Genomic DNA, 23,456 nt, shown 5'->3' on the forward strand with positions numbered 1-23,456 from the left:
TTATAAGGTGTTACTTGTGCGTAAGTTGCCGCCAGTTTTGGCTAGATTGCCTGGCTAACCATGCTTTGGCTGACAGCCCTCACTCCATGGCCGTTCAGTCACTTGCAGAATCCGTCAGTGGGCGTTTCTTGAACCTCTTCCAGCATAAAAGCTGTTGGACGCCAAGTCTCCTCCTACTCTCCCTGCGCGGAACTCTTCTACGCAAGTAAGGGGAAGGCAGAGGCGTGCCCGCGCTCTCCCCACTAGTCTCGGGTGAAGTCTTGGAGACCTCTCTCCGAATCCTCCATCTCCCTCCCTTCTCTACCGGTGTTAAGCTGAATTCCTTTTTTTTTTTTTTTAAATAATTTTTATTAATTTTACAACATAAACAAAAAACAAACAAACATAACACGACTTCCCCATACCTCCCCTTCACTGCATCCTTGTTTTAAATTTTTTTAGCAACCCTTCATCCATTTTTATATTTAATTCTCTTTAAAATTTTCTTAAGCTTAAATTTTTTCAGCTGCAATTCTTTATATCAAATCCCTTGACATCTTAACATTCCGAAATTTTACGTTAAGCTGAATTCCCTACCCCCCTGCTGGTCCCCTCTCCTGCATCGCTTTGGAGCCTTGCCTCCACCTCTCGTTCTGATGTCAGTTCCCTGACAATCACACACATACTTTCTACTCTGGCTTTATCTGTTGAGGGCGCCACATCCGTTTGCCATCTTACACCAAGCTCCTTAATCCCCCCTAATGGCTCATCACCCAGGCTATCACCTCACAGGTAGCTGGATTGTAGCACGTGCTGGATCCAGGGATTGAATAATACTAATACTAATAATTTTATTATTTATACCCCACCCATCTGGCTGGGTTTCCTCAGCCACCCTGGGCGGCTTACAGTACATAAAAAATAGTAAAATATTAGACATTAAAAATTTCCCGATACAGGGTTGCCTTCGGATGTCTTCTAAAAGTCGGATAGTTCATTTCCTTAACATCTGATGGGAGAGTGTTCCAAAGGGTGGGCACCACCACCAAGAAGGCCCTCTGCCTGGTTCCCTGTAAGCTGACTTCTCACAGTCAGAAGGCCCTTGGAGCTGGACCTCCATGCCCGGGCTGAATGATGGGGTTTGAGACGCACCTTCAGGGGTCTGGCACCCAGTTTAACACTCTAAGCCTTCATTTAATTTTAACACTTGCTAAATTCAGGGATGAATTGATGGGTCTGGCCCCCACAAACTCGCAACATCAACAACCATTGCTCTATGTTTGTTTTTCTGCTAATGCATGTACATTTGTTTAGAAACTCTTTAATAAAAACTAAATTAAAACAGAAGCAGGATGTGAGGGTCACAATTAGGGTTCCCACATTTGTTCTGGCAAAATACAGGACGTTTGGGGGACAATTTCTTTTCCCTCACCTACTGCTTAAGCGACTTCAAAGCAATCCATTACAATCTTTTGCAGGATGGCCCCTCTGGAATTTGTCACACACTCATGCACACACACACTCACACAAATCCGTAAATCTGTGTGCGCTTTGCTACACGGAGCTTAAATACATGACCTTTCAGACCCCATTTCAAACATATGCATTTGGATAGGGTCCCTAACTTGGCAGAAAGGTAGGTAGCTATGTTGGTCTATTGCAGTCTATAAATAATAATAATAATAATAATAATAATAATAATAATAATAATTTATTATTTATACCCCACCCATCTGGCTGGGCTTCCCCAGTCACTCTGGGGGGCTTCCCAAAAAATATTACAATACGTTAATACATCAAACATTAAAAGCTTCCCTAAACAGGGCTGCCTTCAGATGTCTTCTGGGAACCGCCAGAAGGCCCTCGGCGCTGGACCTCAGTGTCTGGGTAGAACGATGGGGGTGGAGACGCTCCTTCAGGACTGAGGATGTTTAGGGCTTTAAAGGTCAGCATCAACACTTTGAATTGTGCTTGGAAACATACTGGGAGCCAATGTAGGTCTTTCAAGCTCCCACTCACCAATCTGGATTAGTTGTAGTTTCCAGGTCACCTTCAAAGGTAGCCCCACGTAGAGCGCATTGCAGTACTCCAAGCGTGAGATAACCAGAGCATGCAGCACTCTGGCCAGACAGTCCATGGGCAGGTAGGGTCTCAGCCTGCGTACCAGAGGAAGCTGGAAAACAGCTGCCATGTATGCTTTTGAATTATGGTGCTGGAGGAGACTCTTGAGAGTCCCATGGACTGCAAGAAGATCAAACCTCTCCATTCTGAAAGAAATCAGCCCTGAGTGCTCACTGGAAGGACAGATCGTGAAGCTGAGACTCCAATACATTGGCCACCTCATGAGAAGAGAAGACTCCCTGGAAAAGATCCTGATGCTGGGAAAGATTGAGGGCACAAGGAGAAGGGGACGACAGAGGACGAGATGGCTTGACAGTGTTCTCAAAGCTACCAACATGAGTTTGACCAAACTGCGGGAGGCAGTGGAAGACAGGAGTGCCTGGCGTGCTCTGGTCCAGGGGGTCACGAAGAGTCGGGCACGACTAAACAAAAACATATGTATATAGGCAGATATACATATATATATATATATATATATATATACACACACAGAGAGAGAGACTATATATAAATTGTCTCTAAGGTGCTACTGAAAAAAGTTATATATATATATATATATATATATATATAGGCAAAAAAGGGACCGAGAGAGAGAGAAGAGCTGAAACACAGGACAAAACTGTATTAATACAGTCTGAAATATTTTACATGGAAAAACAGGACCACCCTGAATTATACAGGCGGCAACCCCAGACTGACAACTCAGAGCTTCCCCAGCGCTGCGCTTCTCGTGCGCAGACACCAACCCGCGCGGAAAGGGCGCACGGCGATGACGCACGAACCGCCACCCGGAAACCCAAACCTCGGCGCAAGCGCAGAGGGTGAGCTAAAGCACAACATTCCCCGCTATTCCCTGTTGGTGTTCAGAGCTCGGCCGAGGGCGTCTGCGCTTGCGCGGAAGCGACGCGGCGTCGGGGGGCGGGTCGAGTCCTGACGGCCAAGCCTGAGGGCGGGCGGCGCAGGAGCGAGCCGGGTCGGGCCGTGGCGCTGGCCTGCGGGTCTCGCGAGAGCGGCTGCTCCTCCGCCTCCCTCCCTCCCTCCCCGCTCCCACCTCCGCCACTTCCACCGCGACGGCTCCAGAAGGTGACCGGCTGCGAGACGGCGCGGGCGAGCATGGAGCCTCCGCCGCCTCCTCTGGCGGCTGCCGCCCAGGCGGAGGTGAAGGGCGGCGGCGGGTGCGAGGGGGACCCCGAAGGGCTGGCGAGGGTGTGCGACCTGATTCTCCTCAGCGGCGAGGCGCCGCCGCCGCCGCCGCCTCACGGGCAGCAGCCGCCTCAGCCGCCGCCGGCCAAGCGGAGCTGGACCCGGCGTCGTCGGAGGCAGCAGCCGCCTCAGCAGCAGCCGCCACCGCCGGGCGGGGAAAGCGGCGTCGGCCGCAGCAGCAGCAGCAGCGAGAGCAGCGAGGAAGAGGAGGACGACGACGACGAGGAGGAGGAGGAGGAGGAGGAGGAGGAGGAAGACGACGAGGACGACGACGAGGAAGAGGAGGAGGAGGAGGAGGAAGTCTCTGAGGTGGGTCGTCGGGTGGGGGGGTGGGGGGGTGGCCGGGGGGGGGTCACCTCTGCCTCTTGCCCCCCCTCCCATCTCCCTGAATGGGTCTCCGGGGCGGGGAGAGGGGAGCCTCTCCAAACCAACCAACCTTCCCCCCCCCCGCCTCTGATCTGGTTTCATAACCTTGTTTTTTTTTGCCCGGGTGGAAGGAGAGCGCAGCCAGGCGGAGGCATCTGCCCCCGTTGGGCTTCTTCAGCCCTGCTTCCCGCCTCCCTGAGGAGGATCGTGGAATTGTGAAGTTGGAAGGGGTTCCCTCCCCCCCCAGGGTCATCTAGCCCAACCCCCTGCAATGCAGGAGTCTTTTTTGCTCCATGTAGGGACCGAACCCACCAGTCTACTTGACAGCCAGGAAGTTTCATGTTGCCTGTGGGGGGGGGGGGAGAGTCAGAGAGCATGAGTGGGGGTCGATCTGGACTGGGGAGGGTTGATATGGGGCCCACGCGGCCTGAATCCGCTTTGCACCCCAAAGCTGGCAGCAGGGCTTGGAGCTGCCGCTGCCACTCTCCCCAAAACAAATGTCCCGGCAGAAGCTGTGCTGCACTGTGGCAAGCTTCAAACCACAGCTGTCATCACCCCTGGTTGGGAGTCTTACAGGCTGCAATGATCTTGGAAGGGCTTCTTCAGGACAAGGCCCTGCTGGGATCTGTTGGGTTTTTGCTCCATGGGAATGGTTGCAGCCACTTGCACATGTCTCTTGCTTTCTCCTGGAGTGGGTCAGTAAATTGAGTGGCCTCTGCTATGGGCTGGGGGAAAGGAAAAGGGCTCTTTGAGCTAGAAACATGCATAAGGCTCTTGGAGGCAATGTGAGAGAGGCCTGCTTGCTTGGTGTGTTAGATGCTTTCTCTATCAGTTTTTATTTCGAAAGCTAGTTTCTTATCTGCTGCCTCCTAAACTAAGGCAGTTTCTGCATGTGCTGTAGAGGGAAGCAAGGGGCAGATGGGGCTCTTCAACTCATCTAGGAGAAGGAAAATTCTGATCCTAAAGCTCTGCTGCCTGGAGGAATATCTTCAGGAGAAGAAAAGGCTAAGGAGTAAACCCTACACAAATCCAGAGTGGAGACCCTAAGACAGTTGGATGGTGCCTTGTACGCTCCCTGCCAGCAACTCCAGCAACCAAGCTGGTGCCAAACGTATTGCTCTGCTTTCCTTTGGACCACATCATTGAGAATGAGAAGGGGGTCATCTGGCCAGCCCAGGACACACTGCCCAGGCTTGCACCCTGGGGCGCTGCTAATGCAACATTTAACATCACCCCTGGTGGTGCACTCCATTGTCTCTTGAGACTGATGGGTGCCAACAAAGACATAGGCGTCTCAGACTATTCTCAAGAGCTGTCTTTTGTACTTGTGTGGCATGTGTTTCTGTGTAAACTACAACTCCCATCATCCCTGACTGCTGTCCGTGATGCCTGGGGCTGATGCGAGTTGTAACTCAACAACATCTGAAGAGCCACCAGTTCCTATCCCTGCTTTAGGTGCTGGTTGTTCAGCCCCTGTTGCCTTCTGTCTTAGGCATGGCTGTTTGCTTTTTTATGAGATTAATTTCCTAGTATGAATCCATATAGTTCCAGCCTTACAGCATGATTCTAACCTGATTCTAATCATAAGTCCAGTTGGTTCAGATTGCAGATAATTCCAGGTAAGTGTGGTTGCAATGCCTCCATATTTTAAAACTCAATGGAGGTAATTCTTATCTGTAGGCATCTCCTCTGTTTTGACCAATTGATGCATGCTTGATTGGTGTGCTACAAAACCCATAACTACTTAATATATTTAAAAGTTTGATGTCTCTGAAGTTGTGAGTCTCCCACCAATTTGATTTTTATATGTGCAATTGACTCTTGAGCCATATAAAGAAGTGCATAAAAACATACATGTAATTTAAATAAATGCAAGCAGCATGCTGGTGGCATGCTATTGGCAGCATGCTATTGTGTTGAGCATCATTAGCTTTTTTAAAAAACCAAGGTGTGGCTATTTATATAATAGAAACAGCCCATGTATAATTTAGCATAGATTAGTTCATATGATTCATGCACAGTTAATACAATGAAGTTCTTCCCTCACTGGCTAGCTCATTCCCTGAAGAAAGCCTTTAAAGCATATCCCACTTAAATCAGCATGTGAGAAGAATATGCCATATTCTATATGTGGATGATATTTGGCTCCTTTCCATAGAATAGCAAGGAAACCAGAGTTCCTGTGTATATTAATGGATGTGGGCTAAGAAGCTGAGGCTTAATTCAGACAAGACAGGTACAACTGACTCGCATCTTGCACACATATAACTTGCGTGATCACAGCTTTACACGCTTGGCGGCCAGCTGGTTGTGACTGCACAATTTAAACGTCAAGAGCTTAAAAGCACTTTCCCGGCACTGAATGCTCTCTGCCTTGCTTACCAAGCTCTGGAAAGGTTCTGTGTGGACCCTGTGAGGTTCCCAGAGCCCAGCGTGGGGGGTGATGCTAGCTTGGCGCACCAACTCCAAAATGGTAGGGATGGTTGTGCAGGGGCACTTCTAGGATTGTTCTGCCTAAATGTAATTTTGACTTTACACACAATCCCTGGAACCTCACCCCCAACACTGGTTATGAAATAAATATTGAGATTAGACTTTAAAAGGCAGGAAAGGGAACATAGGTTAAGATTTAAGATTGATTACAGGGGCAGTATTGTCAGCTTCCAAGGAATCAATTTCCTAACCTATCAGAATCTTGCTGACATGGATTTGACGGAATTGTAGATTTTGGTGGATAGGACAGAGGAATGTGGGCCACCGTTTAAATTTTGTGTGAAGAATGCAGTCAAGAAAGCTAATTCCCAATGGGAATTGTGGGAAGAAGACAGTATCTATGATACGGAAAGCCCACACTTCTTAGGGATATACTGTATAATTCAGTACTGACCCGTTTCTGTCTGACATAAACAATAGTTGGCTAACCATGCACATCTGCGGAAGCATTCGTGGCCTAAAAGAAAAACAGACCAGCCTTAGCAGAGTTCCCCTGCTTGGTCACCCTGGAAGCAATTCTTATTCTCCCCAATGGCTAGGTGAGAGGGCTGCTACAAGGTGGGTAGTGATATTTTGTTCAATAATCCACCATGAAGTGGCTCTATAGTACATCATAGGAGGTAGGCTGCATTGTTCTACATCCAATGCAGTTTATAAAGAAGTTTTTGGACAGCCACATTCTTTTCATACATGTGCATCTTGGTTTTCCTCCATGTAACTTGGAGCAGCATTTCAGCCTCTTGACATGTTGTGAAGTAGGTTTGACTGAGAGAGTGCTCATGGTCAACTCAATGCCATTGGCAGAGAAGCTATAATGTATTCCCAAGTCAGTCTACCTATGTGATGAATGTGACGGCATGATGTCAACTGCATGTTTTTGTCCTCAACCCCATTGAAATGTGCACTTGGTTAATACTTCAGTATTCAGCTGCTGGGAAGGCCACAATATATTTATGCTGTATTGCTTTGTTAGAATTTTAAGGTAGGAAGCATTTGGGATTAATGCATGGTTTTCTTAAATCTGTGCAACTGTAGCATTTGTATTGAAAAAACATTCTGTATGGCCTTAAAATAGCTCTGTTTGTTTTAGCTAGGTTTCTTTTGCTCTTGACTCCCTTTTAGAAACTTGAGAGGAGAAATATCCTACCCTGTAGGTGTTTGTTTTAAACACAGGACACCTGCTGCGGAATACAGAAGGAATACTATTCAACTTTTATATGCCTGTTGTCTTTGTCCATGGAGTTTTCTTGGCAGGGATACTGGAATGGCTTGCCAGTTCCTCCTCCAGGTGGATCACGTTTGGTCAAAACTCTCCACTATGACCTGTTCATCTTGGGTGCCCTGCTCGGCATAGTTCATACTTCTCTGAGTTCTTCAAGCCCCTTCGGCACGGCAAGACAGTGATCCATGAAGGTGCCTGCTTCTTGGGAGGAAAGCAATGACAAACCTAGACAGCATCTTAAAAAGTAGAGACATCACCTTGCCAACAAAGATCCGTATAGTAAAAGCTATGGTTTTCCCAGTAGTGATGTATGGAAGTGAGAGCTGGACAATAAAGAAGGCTGATCGCCGAAGAATTGATGCTTTTGAATTATGGTGCTGGATGAGACTCTTGAGAGTCCCATGGACTGCAAGAAGATCCAACCTATCCATTCTTAAGGAAATCAGCCCTGAGTGCTCACTGGAAGATCGTGCAGCTGAGGCTCCAATACTTTGGCCACCTCATGTGAAGAGAAGACTCCTTGGAAAAGACCCTGATGTTGGGAAAGATGGAGGGCACAAGGAGAAGGGGACGACAGAGGACGAGATGGTTGGATAGTGTCTTCGAAGCTACAAGCATGAGTCTGACCAAACTGCGGGAGGCAGTGGAAGACAGAAGTGCCTGGCGTGCTCTGGTCCATGGAGTCACGAAGAGTCGGACACGACTAAACAACAACAACAACTATTCAACTATTTTGCGAATAGGTTCTACAGGATAGATAGGAGTTCTGTGGACTAAAACTTAAAACCAGGTGCTATTAAATGTTCTGAAACATTATTAAAACTGGTAGTAATTTATCTCCGGCATCTTCCAAAACCAAAGAGAAACATTCTACATTTCTATCAAGCTATTGCTAGCAATAGTTTCAAATGAAAACACAGTTAAAACTATTTTGTTACACTGTGAGTATCAGTCTATACAGAATGATCTAAATCTTCTGTCGTATTCATTTCACATGGATGGTATATTTGTCGGGCTCCTGATTTTCATCTATGAGAATCTTAAGTGTGCAGGATCTTCCTTCCTAGTGTGATGACTTATATTAGATGCACAGCACTACTGATGTGGCCTTGGATGACTGCATCAACAAACCTATGATTTCTCTAGTGTTCGTATACAATAGTGTCTCACAGAAGTCATTCAGGTTCCTCCTCCAACTTTTCTGCATTCATCCTGCATTCTTTTACGAGGTGCATCCAAATGCAAAGGAAAAATGGATGTTTATGGAATCACTATTATAATGCCTGTGGTCATGACGGTCCATATTTTGGTCACTGTTTGCAGTTGATGTGTTGCTCCATGAGGCCACCATTCCTGCAATTCTGGAATTTTTTGAGGGTGGCAATTGAAATTCCAAGAAATCTTCTCTGCAGGTTGAGGGAAGAACCACTAGGATGTTTTGATAATTGTCTTTTTAGGTTTCTTTTCTTTGCTTAGACTCTCTTACGTTTTCCACTGCCTGAACTGTACTTATAGCCAAACTTTTTTGCTCTATAAGACTCACTTTTTCCCTCCTAAAAAGTAAGGGGGAATGTGTCTGCGTCTTATGGAGCAAATGCAGGCCACGAAGCTATCCCAGAAGCCAGAACAGCAAGAGGGATCGCTGCTTTCGCTGCGCAGCGATCCCTCTTGTTGTTCTGGCTTCTGAGAACCAGAATATTTTTTTTCTTGCTTTCCTCCTCCAAAAACTAGGTGCGTCTTATGGTCTGGTGCATCTTATAGAGCGAAAAATACGGTATTATTCTTACAAAATTGCTTTAGACACTGTTCGTCTTGGGATCTACTATCATTTTTTTTCCTGTGGAGCCTAGAGACCAGAGGCCTAACTTGTTTGCTCACATTTTCTATGGTCTGTAAACCTTACCAGCAGCACGGACTCTTATTGTTCCTGTGATCTAATTGTTCCTGATTATTATGCTGCCTGTTTCTCCCTCCTGCTGCCAGTTAGCTGTCATACTCTGTTGGCTCCTGCCTGTGCACAGGAAATGCCATCAGGATGCATGGGTCTTGGGACTTGTCGTTCTTGAGAGAGCATGTGACATAGGGTAGCATATTACTCTCTTTCTCACCTTCACAAACAACACGTTCTGAAGTGGCAAGTTTTTGTCGCAATATCTGCTCTAGACCTATGTCAAAATATAGATTGATCGTTCCGTTGTGTGAAGACTAGACTACCTAATTCCTTTTGACCCTTTTTTTGGAGGAAGGTCAACCACACGGTAGAAGCGACAGTTGCCTGGTGGAAACAATGGGAAAATCCATCGTATTTGTTTAACTGTAATTTTATTGCTTACCTAAAATTTCTTAATTACTCTTCATTGGAAAGATTTCAGGGTGGCATATAAAAGTGTTAAAACAATATAGTGGTACCTTGGGTTACAGACGCTTCAGGTTACAGACTCCACTAACCCAGAAATAGTACCTTGGGTTAAGAACTTTGCTTCAGGATGAGAACAGAAATCGTGCTCTGGCAGCATGGCGGCAGCAGGAGGCCCCATTAGCTAAAGTGGTCCTTCAGGTTAAGAACAGTTTCAGGTTAAGAACAGACCTCCGGAACAAATTAAGTACAATCCTATGATTCTATGACCTCAACTACATTGCTTGACTAGCTTGCTTTTACAACAGTTCACTTGTCCCATTATGCAAGAAGGAGAAACACACACAGTGGAAATGGAAATGGAAATGGTATTAACTCTTGACTTTTAAACGGTGGTCTGTGAATTCCATTTGGGTGGCTTGTGGAAAGGCTGCTGCACAGTCAAATATATCTGTAGTCCGCCCCTGCACTTACTTTCCTTGATATGATGATGGAGGACTGAATTATCAAAAGGTTAACAAGGCCCTAGACCCCACGATTTTCATAATGCAGTGCTGGTTTTGATGATGATGGGGAAAACATGTTTTATTTTTTCAAATATTTGTACAAGATGGGATTTTCATCACTTGCTGCCCTCAAAAACAAAAGTGGGACGACTGCTGGACCCAATCCAAGGCTAAAGAGACAAGTTTTGCTGTGCACAAGTCAGCTGACTCGTCGGAGATGTCGGTCGCATTTGGACCTGCGACAGTAGCAACACGTGCCGGTGGAATTTCGAACACTGGAAGGAAGTGTGTTACAGAGCTTGGGTGTAGCTATCAATAAAGTCCCCCCCCTCCCCAATATCCCTGTGAGATATGTCCTAATAACTGGTTTGGATTAGCAGTTGATCAGTAGTGTTATGAACCAGCTGAAGTTTCCAAATGATTTTCAAGAGCAGTTCCACGTTGTATGTTGTTATAACGCTGTCAAGATGTAACTAAGGTTGATTGTCAGCTTAGCCTCAAGGAATGGGCATAGTTCATGCATCAACATAAGCTGTGCAAATCTACCCCTGGCCATCATTGACATCTGTGCATCTAGGCACGCCTGTGGGTCCAAGAGTATACCCACGATACAATGGAAATTTTACGCTATCTAGCACAGGTTGAATCCTATCCCCTGCTCTAAATTTTATTGCCCTGGAGCACCTCTGTCTTGTGGAACACAGAACTTTACTATTTCTTGCCATTATATTGCAGGAACAGCTGGATCTGACCTTTGAACCGCAAGTTGCAACTTGTCAATGATATACCTTCAGGTTTCAGACTAACTCTGTCCACCCATGTTGACCATTGGATTATTGCTGGGCGTCAAAGAGTATAAGAGGACTTCCTTTTTCAGTTGAGTCTTGCCAGAGCAGCAAGGTCTTCCTGAGTTTTAGTGTTTTCATAGTTATTGGTCAGTCCTGATTTCATCCTTCTAGCCTTTTTTCTAGTTCTTACTTATAGGTCCTGACTGCTGTCTTGATCCCGTGACCCCTGGTTATCGCCTCCTGGTCACTGCAGACTTTGGTTGCCTTTGGTTTAGCCTTGATTCAAAGATAGAACCATAGAATTGTAGAGTTAGAGGGGACCCTGAAGGGTCATCCAGTCCAACCCCCTGCAATGCAGGAATCTCAACTAAAGCATCCATGACAGGTGGCTATCCAACCTCTGTTTAAAAATCTCCAAGGAGGGAGAGTCCATCACCTTCCAAGGGAGTCTGTTCTGCTATCAGATCTTGCCATCAGAATGTTTTTCCTGATGTTTAGTTCAAATCTCCTTTCTTATAGCTTGAAACCATTGGTTTGGGTCCTAACCTCCAGAGCAGGAGAAAACAAGCCTGCTCCATGTTCCATGTGATAGCCCTTGAAGATGGTTATCATATCTCCTCTCAGTCTCCTCTTTTTCAGGCTAAACATACCCAACTCCCTCAACCATCGTCATAAGGCTTGGTTTCCAGATCCTTGATCATCTTGGTCGCCCTCCTCTGCACATGTTCCAGCTTGTCAATATCCTTCTTAAATTGTGGTCTGCAGAACTGGACACAGGACTCCAGATGTGATCTCACAAAGGCAGAATACATTGGGAGTATTAAGACACTATACTTCTGTTGATGCAACCTAGAATAGCATTAGCTGCTGCTGCTGCTGCTGCTGCTGCTTCTTCTTCTTCTTCTTCTTCTTCTTCTTCTTCTTCTTCTTCTTCTTCTTCTTCTTTTTTTTGCTGCCGCAGCATCACACAACTAACTCATTTTAAGCTTGTTGTCTTTTCACATGTACCACTGGCAAGCTGGATGTTCCCTATCTTATATTGATGCCGCTGGTTCTTTCTCCCTAAGTATCGAACATTATATTTGTCCCTATTGAAAATTATTTTGTTAGTTTTGGTCAAGTTCTCCAATCTGTTATGGTCATCTTGAATCCCGATTCCTGTACCCCCCTTTCTGGTAGCAATAGCTGCCCCTCCCACTTTGGTGTCACCTGCAGATTCAGTGAGCATCTCCTCAATTCCTTCGTCCAAGTTATTTACAAAGAAGTTGAGCAACAATGAGCCCAGGACATAACCCAGCAGCCCGCCATTTGTCCCCTTTTTCCAGGATGATGAGGAACCATTAGTGAGCACTTGTTGAGTTTGGTCAATCAACCCAATGCATTGCTCTTCATGGTTCCTATAGTTATTCAAACTGGGTTCTAGTGTGGTTCCCCTCCAAAGGAAAAGGAGAATAGAGCAAACTACCCTATGTATAATCTATGCTGTGCCTCTTATTTAGGTTAATAAGTTATAAGCCTTGTGCCACTATGTGTAGCTTTATCTCTCAAACTGGAATAAATTCAGTCTGAAAGAGTTTCAAGGGGTAGGATCACATTTATAGTTTAAGGCACTTGCAATGTTTTGTAGCCAAGGGAACAGAATTTTCTTGGATCTCTCTGTTAGATCTAATGCACACTATTTTAGTAATTCACTGGGCAAATGAACTATTAATGAAACATAAAAGCACAGTTATTTGCATGTTCCAAAGTCTTCATGGCCAAATACCTCAAGTATTGCCTGTCAGAACTTCTTAATAATTTTCTCACTTTCTTAGAGGTGACATTGCGACCTACTTTCCCCATCCTTTTACACTCACATTGTGTAACAAAGTTGCCTTTGACCTTAGCCTGAGATGATTTCAGTAGTAATATTGATGCTGCTTTTTATTTTAGAGATCTTAGTTTGTTTTGCTTTAATATCCTCCTTATTCCATTATGTGGGGAATATCACACTGAATATCTGTATCTAGCATGACCAGTTATTTCTTATTGTCTGTCATCCATATACTGCATTTCACCGTGTATAAGGACGGGACGCGGGTGACACTGTGGTCTAAACCACAGAGCCTAGGGCTTGCCGATCAGAAGGTCGGCGGTTCAAATCTGCGCAACGGGGTAAGCTCCCGTTGTTCAGTCCCAGCTCCTGCCCACCTAGCAGTTTGTAAGCACATCAAAGTGGAAGTAGATAAATAGGTACTGCTCCGGTGGGAAGGTAAATGGCGTTTCTGTGCGCTGCTCTGGTTCACCAGAAGTGGCTTAGTCATGCTAGCCACATGACCTGGAAGCTGTCTGTGGACAAACGGCGGCTCCCACAGCCAGTAAAGCGAGATGAGCGTGCAACCCCAGAGTTGTCTGCGACTGGACCTAATGGATACCTTTACCTTTACCTTATCGTGTATAAGATGATGCTTTTTAATTTTTTTTAAAAAAATGTTAAAAATTGTGGGTTGTCTTATACACGGATATTGCAGAGGGTGGACGGACAATTGGTTGCACCTGCGAATAGGAGATTGTCAGCAGTGATTTGATGGGTGATTGGTGACTGCTGGCGATTGGCTGCTGCGGCAATTGGGTGGGCAATTGGTTGCTGCGATAAGGCGGGTGAGCGGCAACCCCCCCCCAAGCTCGGCAATCTCCCCCATTTTTACATGTTATACACGGAAAAATACGGTATATTTTTTTTAAAAAACCACTGCTTAATAGCATTAACTTTTGTGTTCTTTGTTTCACAATTATTTATAGAAGAATTTAGGCAGCAATCTTATTCATACTTACTTCCAGCTAAGACCCATTTACCTCATTGGGTACAAGTATAGCATTACCCTGTTAATCACTTTTATTTTTCTGCATCACAGACCTTCATTTGGGACTAATAGGCATGGGATAACACTGATTTAAAACTTGGAAGTATGAAACTTGCAGAGCAGTTCTGTACTAATATCACGCAGGGGAGGGGAGAGATTTATCACTCATCTCTTCCCCCACACCGCCACCGTCCCATTCTGAAGCCAGCTGAAGTGAGATCACGCTAGTTATCTTCCATACCCTAGCAACAAAGAGATAACATATGTGATGAAGCCATGGCCTTCATTGATCAGTATCCTGAATGGAAGAGATTCTGAAAGGCAAAGAAATGTGCATAGGGTTGCTGACTGGCCACCCCAGCAACCCTTTTGTGCTTGGGACAGTGGTTTGGCAGCAGAGTAGGTTTTCCAAGTAGTGATGTATGGAAGTGAGAGCTGGACCATCAAGAAGGCTGATCGCCGAAGAATTGACGCTTTTGAATTATGGTGCTGGAGGAGACTCTTGAGAGTCCCATGGACTGCAAGAAGATCAAACCTATCCATTCTGAAGGAAATCAGCCCTGAGTGTTCACTGGAAGGACAGATCCTGAAGCTGAGGCTCCAATACTTTGGCCAGCTCATGAGAAGGGAAGACTCCCTGGAAAAGACCCTGATGTTGGGAAAGATTGGGAAAGATTGAGGGCACAAGGAGAAGGGGATGACAGAGGATGAGATGGTGGGACAGTGTTCTCGAAGCTACGAACATGAGTTTGACCAAACTGCGAGAGGCAGTGGAAGATGGGAGTGCCTGGCGTGCTCTGGTCCATGGGGTCACAAAGAGTCGGACACAACTAAACAACTAAACAACAACAACATAGTAGGTGTAGTTTTCCTGATTGCACCAGCTTCATGGCAGGAACACTTACCTGTCATGGAGCTTGCAAGGGTACAGGCAACTGCCCCGAAGGAAGTAGGTTACTAATCCCATAAAGAAACAGCCAGGAGAATCCTGGTCCATGCTGTTGGTCTTGGAGTTGGACAGTTCAAACAACACACTATTGTTCAGTTACAGCAAACAAGGTGGGGGAAACAAGACAGTCCCAGCAGTTAAATTTTGCAATGTGTCTTTTCCTCTTCCCTTGCTTACCTGTGTTGGGTGTCTTCTCCTGGTACTCTTAGTTGTGGGAATGGAGTTTGGTGTTGGGTTTGTGCCTGGGGTCCTGAGGTGGGTATCCAGTGGGGTTCTCAGCTCAGGAACATTAGGCCAGGGAATTAAAACCCATTCCGTAAACTCTTATCATCTGAGTTGTGGTCTTCCTCTTTGAGGTTTATATATTGATGGTGATGTGTTTTGATTGGGTGCTGAATTGCATTACATCCTATGCTCTGTTGTGGCAACTATTGATGCGAGTGGCTGTTTTAATTCTCCCCTTTCATTTAAGTTGATGGGAGCAACTTATTGGTGCCAGGTTCTGGTGTAAAGTTGCACTGTTTACAGGAACACGGTGTGATTGAAGGGGCATAGGGAATGATGTAATTGTACTTCTCTGTTGCCCATGAGTGCACTGTTTAAACTCTTCTGCTGGCATATCTTTGCTGAGGAATTGTTTTGCAGATGTAAGATGCTACATTTTTGTGTGGCAGTGGCGTTTCTGGCACTCTGTGAGTGTAAAGGAGGCGTTCAGCAAATCCTGTTGCTTCTCAGCTGACATATATTCAGCATAAGATTGCACCTTTTTCTTCCATGTAATATTTCAGATAAGTTCCAAATAGACTTGCTGGTGGCCTTCTGGCAAAGCTACTTATTGACAAAGGCTGTAAATAAAGAAAAAGCAATATATGTCAATCATAATATCTTCGCTAACCAAATCAAACTCTAGATAAAACAGTCAAATAAAATACCGAAGTGTTATATGTTCTTCTAGGGTCAGATACTACCTGGGTGTTGTTGTTATCTTAAAGAACTAAAAGTTCATTTTTGTTTACTTAAAGCCTGCTTAATCTTCACTTACTGTATGATATCTAGAGATGTAAAATTTCCAGAAATTTTTCAAACCATGGGAACCCCCATCCTCCCATTCTATGGGTAAAAATGGATTTTGGGGGAAATATTTTTAAAATGCAGGTTTTTTTTAAAGAGTATTTTACATATCAACAGCTACTTTTTTACTTTAGGAGCGTAAGATGTATTATGTTTACCATAGATATAATGTCTGGCATATTAAAAGTACAGGTTATTCAGACAACAATTACAGGCTGTTGAACTTGAAGGAATCTAGAAACTATTTGCTTGTGGCCGTTAATAAGGAGCAGGCCAAAAAATAAAAAATAAAAACAGAAACCACTAATATTGTAAAACCATTTATTTTTTATTCTGAAAATTATTATGTCTTCTCTAATCCCCCACAGTGTCAAGCAGACATAAAAGGAGATGAGAAAAAGAGGGGAAATAAGTTTCAATGAACACAACATGAAATTTAATCAGTCTCCTTTTCTACACTGTCATTATCTGTTTCTGTTTCTTTGTATTTGTCATCATGTTTATCATGGCCTTCTAAAGTCTGAAGGTTTGCCCAAACTGAAACAAGCTTCTACCATTTCATATGTCAGCTTCTCCCCCCCCCCTTGGGTGTCTTTCCAAACATAGACCATTTCTTTCACATGCTGCAGAAGATGTGGGAATCTGAGTCAGAGGCAGAATCTACACATACATAAAAAACGCTGTGAAAAATACATTGAATTTTGCATAGCTCACTGTCGCCATCCACTGTCACATTTGTATTGTGCACCTTACAACACATTTAAAACGTTTTATTTGCAGCTGTGCCGCTGAGTACAGAGGCTATGTTGTGCAGAGGTTTTGCCATCATTTTGCAGGAGGGATGTCCTTGGCAGAATTCCAGACTGCATTCCTTGGCTAAATACCTGAAGATGTTCTGTTCTCTGCAATGTATGAAACTACCTTTCGAACACCAAACCCTAACTGTGCTTCTTGGCTTGTAATCTATTCAAATGCAGAAGCAGTGCTATGATCACTTACGTTTCTGCATTTGAAACTTGGATCCACCACCTTTGCATCATCACAGATTGGATGGCAACGAAATTATGTTGCTCTGTCCTTTTACCCCACTTTCTGTCAAGAGGACAGAAAGCTCTATTTGTAACTATTGAGGTTCAGCTTATTGGGCTGGATTCCAGTTCATAATCAGACATGAAGCTCCTTTAGTTGCTCAATGCCACCCGCTGTCTTTAAGCTTTTCCTACCTTTCACTGGACATGGGTGGGGCAGTGGTGTAAACCACTGAGCCTAGGGCTTGCCGGTCAGAAGGTTGCGGTTTGAATCCCCGCGACGGGGTGAGCTCCCTTTGCTCTGTCCCAGCTCCTGCCAACCTAGCACTTTGAAAGCATGTCAAAGTGCAAGTACATAAATAGGTACTACTCTGGCGGGAAGGTAAACGGTGTTTCCGTGCGCTGCTCTGGTTTCACCAGAAGCGGCTCAGTCATGCTGGCCACATGACCCGGAAAAACTGTCTGCAGGCAAACGTTGGCTCCCTTGGCCAGTAAAGCGAGATGAGCGCCGCAACTCCAGAGTCGTTCACTGTCAGGGGTCCTTTACCCTTATCTTTTTACCTTTCACTGGTATGGGAGGATAAAAGCAGGGATGGGGGCGGTTGTAGGGGACAGCCTATGAGTATTACTCAGAGCTTCCTGGAGGTAGGATGTTGTAAGTAATGTTGTAAATAAATAGTTCCGTTTATTCCGTTTGGCTATTCTGTGCCCATTCAACATGAACATTTATTCTTTAAACACGCTCCCCCCTCTGTACTTTTGTCTTTGGCAAACCTCTGTTCCCACCGCTCCTCCCAAAGCATGCTGATATATTCCTCCAGTTACACAACCTTTCTCAATCTTGGGTCCCCAGATGTTCTTGGACTACAATACCCATCATTTCCAACCATTGACCATGCTGGCTGGGGCTGATGGGAGTTGTAGTCCAACATCATCTGTGGACCCAAGATTTGGAAAACTTGCTGTAGTACCATGGTGCTGGCATTATGGCCATATAAGTAAAGGCATTTGAAAAAGTGATATCACTTTTAGTATACATGCTGATAATGACATCATTGTATAGAGAAAATATTTAGGAAGTCCCCCCCCCCAGCTTTTCTCCCCGACCCCACCCCTGTACTTTCTTTAAAGAGTCAATAAGAGAGAGCCAAGACTGCTTTGATTGGAGTAATAAATAGCATCTATTTATTTAGTGAATGAAGTCAATATATTCCATTGCTTTGGAGCTAGAGAAATAAAAATAGCAAATACGATCCTTAGTTTGGTTCCATGCTGACCTTGTACCACAGGCATAGGCAAACTCGGCCCTCCAGATGTTTTGAGACTACAACTCCCATCATTCCTGACCACTGGTCCTGTTAGCTAGGGATGATGGGAGTTGTAGCCCCCAAACATCTGGAGGGGCGAGTTTGCCTATGCCTGTTGTATGGGTCAGCACTAATAATTTCACAAGTGCTGTTGAACCCCATATGATGCTCAAGCTTGACAAAAATACAGTGGTCCCTTGGGTTCCGTTACCTTTGGGTAATGTAATTTTGGGTTGCGAACATGGCAAACCCAGAAGTGTATACTTCCGGGTTCGCCCCACGAGCATGTGCAGAAGTGCTCTTCGTGCATGCGCACGTTCTATTGCGTGTGCGCAGAAGTGGCACCTCTGGATACAGACTTCTCGGGGTAAGTACGGACTCCCGGGTTGAATTAAGTTTGTATCTGGAGGCTCCACTGTAAAGTAAAAAATGACACTTATGTCTTGAGTAAAAAAATAATGGTTCACCCGTCTTTGTTGGTCTTTCACAGAAACACTGAAACCATGGATAAAATTGCTTTCTCTTCCGGAATCGTTACAACTTCAGGTTTTATTCTCAAAACAAACATGGAAATAAAGCATTTAACTAAAATAGTGGAGGGAAGCTGACATCAGAAGTGACATGTTTCTGCCAATCCTTTGCCATGCTGTTCTCCCATTTTATTTTATTTTTTATTTAAAATTACGCATTAAGATTTGGGGTGAATGCCTTAGTCCATTCAGTTCAACTCCCTGTCCTAAGATGGAAGCCTTTCCTTTTCCTACAGTGAAGGTTTTCTTGCCATTCTAGGTAGTTAGTACCTATTGAATTCCTCCTGTGGTTAATAAATCAATGTGTTCTTCCTTTTAGTGGAGATTTATACGGAAAGGGAAAGAGGAAAGAGCACCCTGATCCTTAAAATATCTGAGTAGATAATGTATAGCGACCATAGTGCTGCCAAGGGGTGGGGGCAATGGCACAGCTGCATGACGTAAAGGTAAAGGTACCCCTGCCCGTACGGGCCAGTCTTGACAGACTCTAGGGTCGTGCGCTCATCTCACTCTATAGGCTGGGAGCCAGCGCTGTCCGCAGACACTTCCGGGTCACGTGGCCAGCGTGACAAGCTGCATCTGGCGAGCCAGCGCAGCACACGGAACGCCGTTGACCTTTCCACTAGTAAGCGGTCCCTATTTATCTACTTGCACCCGGGGGTGCTTTCGAACTGCTAGGTTGGCAGGCGCTGGGACCGAGCGACGGGAGCGCACCCCGCCGCGGGGATTCAAACCGCCGACCTTTCGATCGGCAAGTCCTAGGCGCTGAGGTTTTTACCCACAGCGCCACCCGCGTCTCTGCTGCATGACTAGGGTAGTGTAATAGTAGCTGTAGTGAGAAGTATGGGATGAGGACCAACTTTCATTGCCAAGCAGTTTGTAAGACTAAGTTAGCTGACATCTTGGATGAGTAGCAAATAGTTGTTGGAAACTGCAGGAGGGGAGAAGGCCCTGGTACTCACGATCTGCTTGCAGGTTTCCCAACAGGATGGCCATTGTGAGAACAGAACGCTGGACTGGGCCATTTGCCTGATCCAGAATTCTTAAGGGATGAAGTCCCATGATGCATTTTGCTTTAAACATAATTGATGCGGGTCTGGGTCTGGGGAGAGAGGGAGAGAGAGATGTGTGTAGTTGCTGGTTTGGGCATCCACACTGGCTTTAATGTAGTTACCATTTTCTTTTGCACACAGTACAGTCATACCTCGGGTTGAATATGCTTCAAGTTGGGCGCTTTCAAGTTATGCTCCGCGGTGACCCGGAAGTAACAGAACGCGTTACTTCCGGGTTTCGCCACTCGTGCATGCAAAGACACTCAAAATGACGTCCTGCGCATGCGCAAAAGCGGCAAAACGCGAGCCGTGCAGTCTACTCAAGATGCGAATGGGGCTCTGGAACAGATCCCGTTCACATCCAGAGGTACCACTGTATGTACAATGGTACCTCGGGTTACATATGCTTCAGGTTACAGACTCCACTAACTCAGAAATAGTGCTTCATGTTAAGAACTTTGCTTCAGGATGAGAACAGAAATCGTGCTCTGGCGGTGCGGTGGCAGCAGGAGGCCCCATTAGCTAAAGTGGTGCTTCAGGTTAAGAACAGTTTCAGGTTAAGTACGGACCCCCGGAACAAATTAAGTACTTCACCTGAGGTACCACTGTACAAAGTATGTTGGATTTAATATCTCACAGACCTCAGGGTTCTCTGTATCATTTGTTGGAAGCATGTAATTACCTGGCTCCAGTTATGACCTGGAAAAAAACCCAACAACGTTGTGTTGAACTCCCCCATCTCACCCACAATTTCCAGGAGAACCTGCAGTCTATAGTAATTTTGAAACTGTTTGCAGCAGCGACCAAAGGAACATAGTAAAAAAGCTTACAACTCATTCTTAATCATAATCATTTTATTTATTTTATTTAAAGTATTGTTATCCCACAATTCAGCCAAAACAAAGAGAAGTTTTCAAAGGTCACCTATAACAGCCTCTGCTCTCAGGTTTGCAGTCTTAAAAAAATGAATGGAATGGAATATTTTCAAGGAGAGGCGGAGGCACTAACTTGCGTCCAAGACTGGGGGGCGGTGGCACATATCACACGTGTGTGACATTATGTATGCTTCGTCATGTGCGTGTGTAACGTCATGTGCATGTAGCACACAGCATCATATAATCAGGAGGAGACTGAGCCCAGAGCCCAGCGTGGTGCTGCTTCAGTGGCCAGCGGTTCCTCTTTCACGTTTATGTGGAGCCAGTCACTGAAGCTGTATCACTTTTGGCTCCATGCTCAGCCTCCTTTGCCCGCTTCCAACATATTTTCTTGGTGGGCAAACACACCTTAGCCCCATAGAGTTGGCGCACCCGAGGAGAAGCAAAAGTTTCTGGTCTTTTAGCAGCCCTCTATGGTTGGGCTCTAGAGTCAGTAAAGTCTTCCTGTTTGTCCTGTATATGCTTCAGTTGCACAAGGAACAGACATAAGAATATTTCATTCTGAGATGGAAAAGCCAGGCAGTCCATTCTGCTTTTTTCTTCTTCTCTTGCTTTGTTCATCTTATTTAACTACCTTATCGGTGGTGATGCACAGGTATGCCTTTATAAAGGCTAGATTCAATGTTTTCCCATCAAATGTGATGGGTAACAGACTCTCCAACGGACAGATCTCACTCCTCTGCGACTGTAAAAGTGGATCTATAGAATCGTTATATCATATAATCTTCTGTTGTCCATTACATTCGGCTTCACGGTCCAAGTTTCTGGCCCCATATTTATCGAGAATTGCTGACAGATCTCAGGAAGCCCAAATAATATACTTATTAAACGACGAAGACACAAGTAGATCCCTTGCAGTCGCTAGATACCTGATTAATGTCTTATTTCAAAAGAGGAGAAATGGATCACTGTATGACTCTGACAGCTTAGCTAAACTTAAGAACCATCAATAAGTGCCAGAACTAAGACGCATATCCCCCCAAATTGCGGTTTTGAATTTGAATTGCGGTTTACATAGAGGGAGCTTATTGTGTATAGTGTTTACTTAATTGAAGTAAAATTGGTTTTATATGGATGTTTTAACTTGGAACTGTGTAAATTGTATTGTTTATGGATAAATTTTGATGTATTGTTTTAGATATGGGCCATTGGCCGTAATAAATCAAACTAACTAACTAACTAACTAACTAACTTGCTTTGTTCTGTGCTATGCGAGCTGCTTCTAGCACGAGAGCTTTGCCACTCTTAGATGTACAGTGAGAATGTAGCAAGGGAAGGTAGGGCTCATTACTTAATGACTCCTTGTGTCTTTATGTCCATGCAGCCTTGTAACAGCTGGCTTGTTTGGTCTTGCAAGGTGGTGCCTGAGGCCCACTGGTTACATCACCCTATCTTGTTCTGCCTATTCCAGTCTGGTATGGTGTCTGTTGCATCCTTTTTGCATAAATTTATATAAGATTTGCTGAGTTTATATGTGCTACTTGGTCTCGTATTCTTAGTGCCATTTTGTGCAATAAGTAGCAGTAAACCCAGGTTTCTCTGCAGAATGTACACCTAAAATAGCAAAACCATGGTTTCAGGGCTGTGCCTCAGATCTGCACTCTTCAGATGCTCTCCTTTCCCTTACAGGTTAGGTAAATTACAGTTTGCCATTTACATTTGTTTTCACAAATCACAGTTGGCCTGCAATGCAGAACTGGAAGCCATAGCTTTATGCTTTCTAGTTCAGTGTTAGAGACCAACTATGGTTTGTTCAAACCAAGAGGTGAGGGAGGGAATAAAGAATATGTAAGCCTGAGCCATGGTCCTGATGACTAAACCATGGTTTTGCTGTTATTTGTGAAGTCAGAAAATCCTTTCACACCATGTGAACTTGTTTAATATATCAGTCTTGCACTTAATGAGGAACATAGGAATCTCCCTTATGCTGAGTCATACCATTGAACCATTTGTTGTATATAGCAGCTTTCCAGAGTTTCAGATTAGGGTCTCTCCTAGCCATACCTGGAGATGTTTGGGATTGAACCTGTAATATTCAACTTGCAAATCAGTTGTCCTACTGCTGAGCTATTTCTCTAGGCTCTCCTGTCCATTGCTGGTACTTCCCACAATCCTTGGGAAGTGACAAAGCAGATAGAGTCCTGTGCTGATTGTCCATATATATATATAGAGAGAGAGAGAGAGAGTAGGAGACAGAACACAGGGGAAGATCTCTCTGTCCTTCAGCTGCCTTAAAAGGGCTAGTCAACATTAAAGCAGAAGGACACTGAGGTATGCACAAGCATGATTGCAGTGGCAAATTAAAATAGTCACACAGGGCTCCACAAATTTTGGCTGGTCTTAGTTGTCCAGCCAAAACTGGTGGATGCCAGAACCTTCCCTTCGGCTTCACACTGCACCCGTGAACAGTGTCAGGGACACTGCCTCCCCACACTTCAAGTATGAAGCTGGAGAAGGAAGACCATCTCCGTGTTTGTTCAACTGTGTGGATGATCCCTTTACTTCAGGTCTAAGCCTGAGTAAGTTGTTGCGGTGTGGAGTCAGGGGAAGTTGGAACACTGGCTGTCTAGCATCCAGTCAGCTACCCCCAGATTCTTTCCATAGAGCCAAAGAGAGAGGTTAGAGTTTATTTTTGTGTTAAGCAGGTAGGCTATCAGTTCTCCAGTGCTCTGTGCTTGATGTCAAAGTGAGCAGTCCCAAGCTTTGT

General features: G+C 45.0%; 1 protein-coding gene across 4 annotated transcripts in view; it reads left to right on the forward strand.

Annotated features, from left to right (window-relative positions):
• Window positions 1-3,084: 3,084 nt before the first annotated feature.
• ANKRD17 (ankyrin repeat domain 17) overlaps window positions 3,085-23,456 on the forward strand; it is a 112,661-nt gene continuing 92,289 nt past the window's right edge. For 3 of the 4 annotated variants that reach the window (XM_081837540.1, XM_081837538.1, XM_081837541.1), the window contains exon 1: window positions 3,085-3,612. In XM_081837540.1, coding sequence (XP_081693666.1) covers window positions 3,214-3,612 — 399 coding nt within the window. In that variant the 5' untranslated portion in view covers window positions 3,085-3,213. The remainder of the gene's footprint in view (window positions 3,613-23,456) is intronic. The other variant, XM_081837537.1, reaches the window with a different exon arrangement.

Source organism: Podarcis erhardii, assembly GCF_964252035.2.
Source record: "Podarcis erhardii genome assembly, chromosome: 13".
Classification (NCBI taxonomy): Eukaryota; Metazoa; Chordata; class Lepidosauria; order Squamata; family Lacertidae; genus Podarcis; species Podarcis erhardii.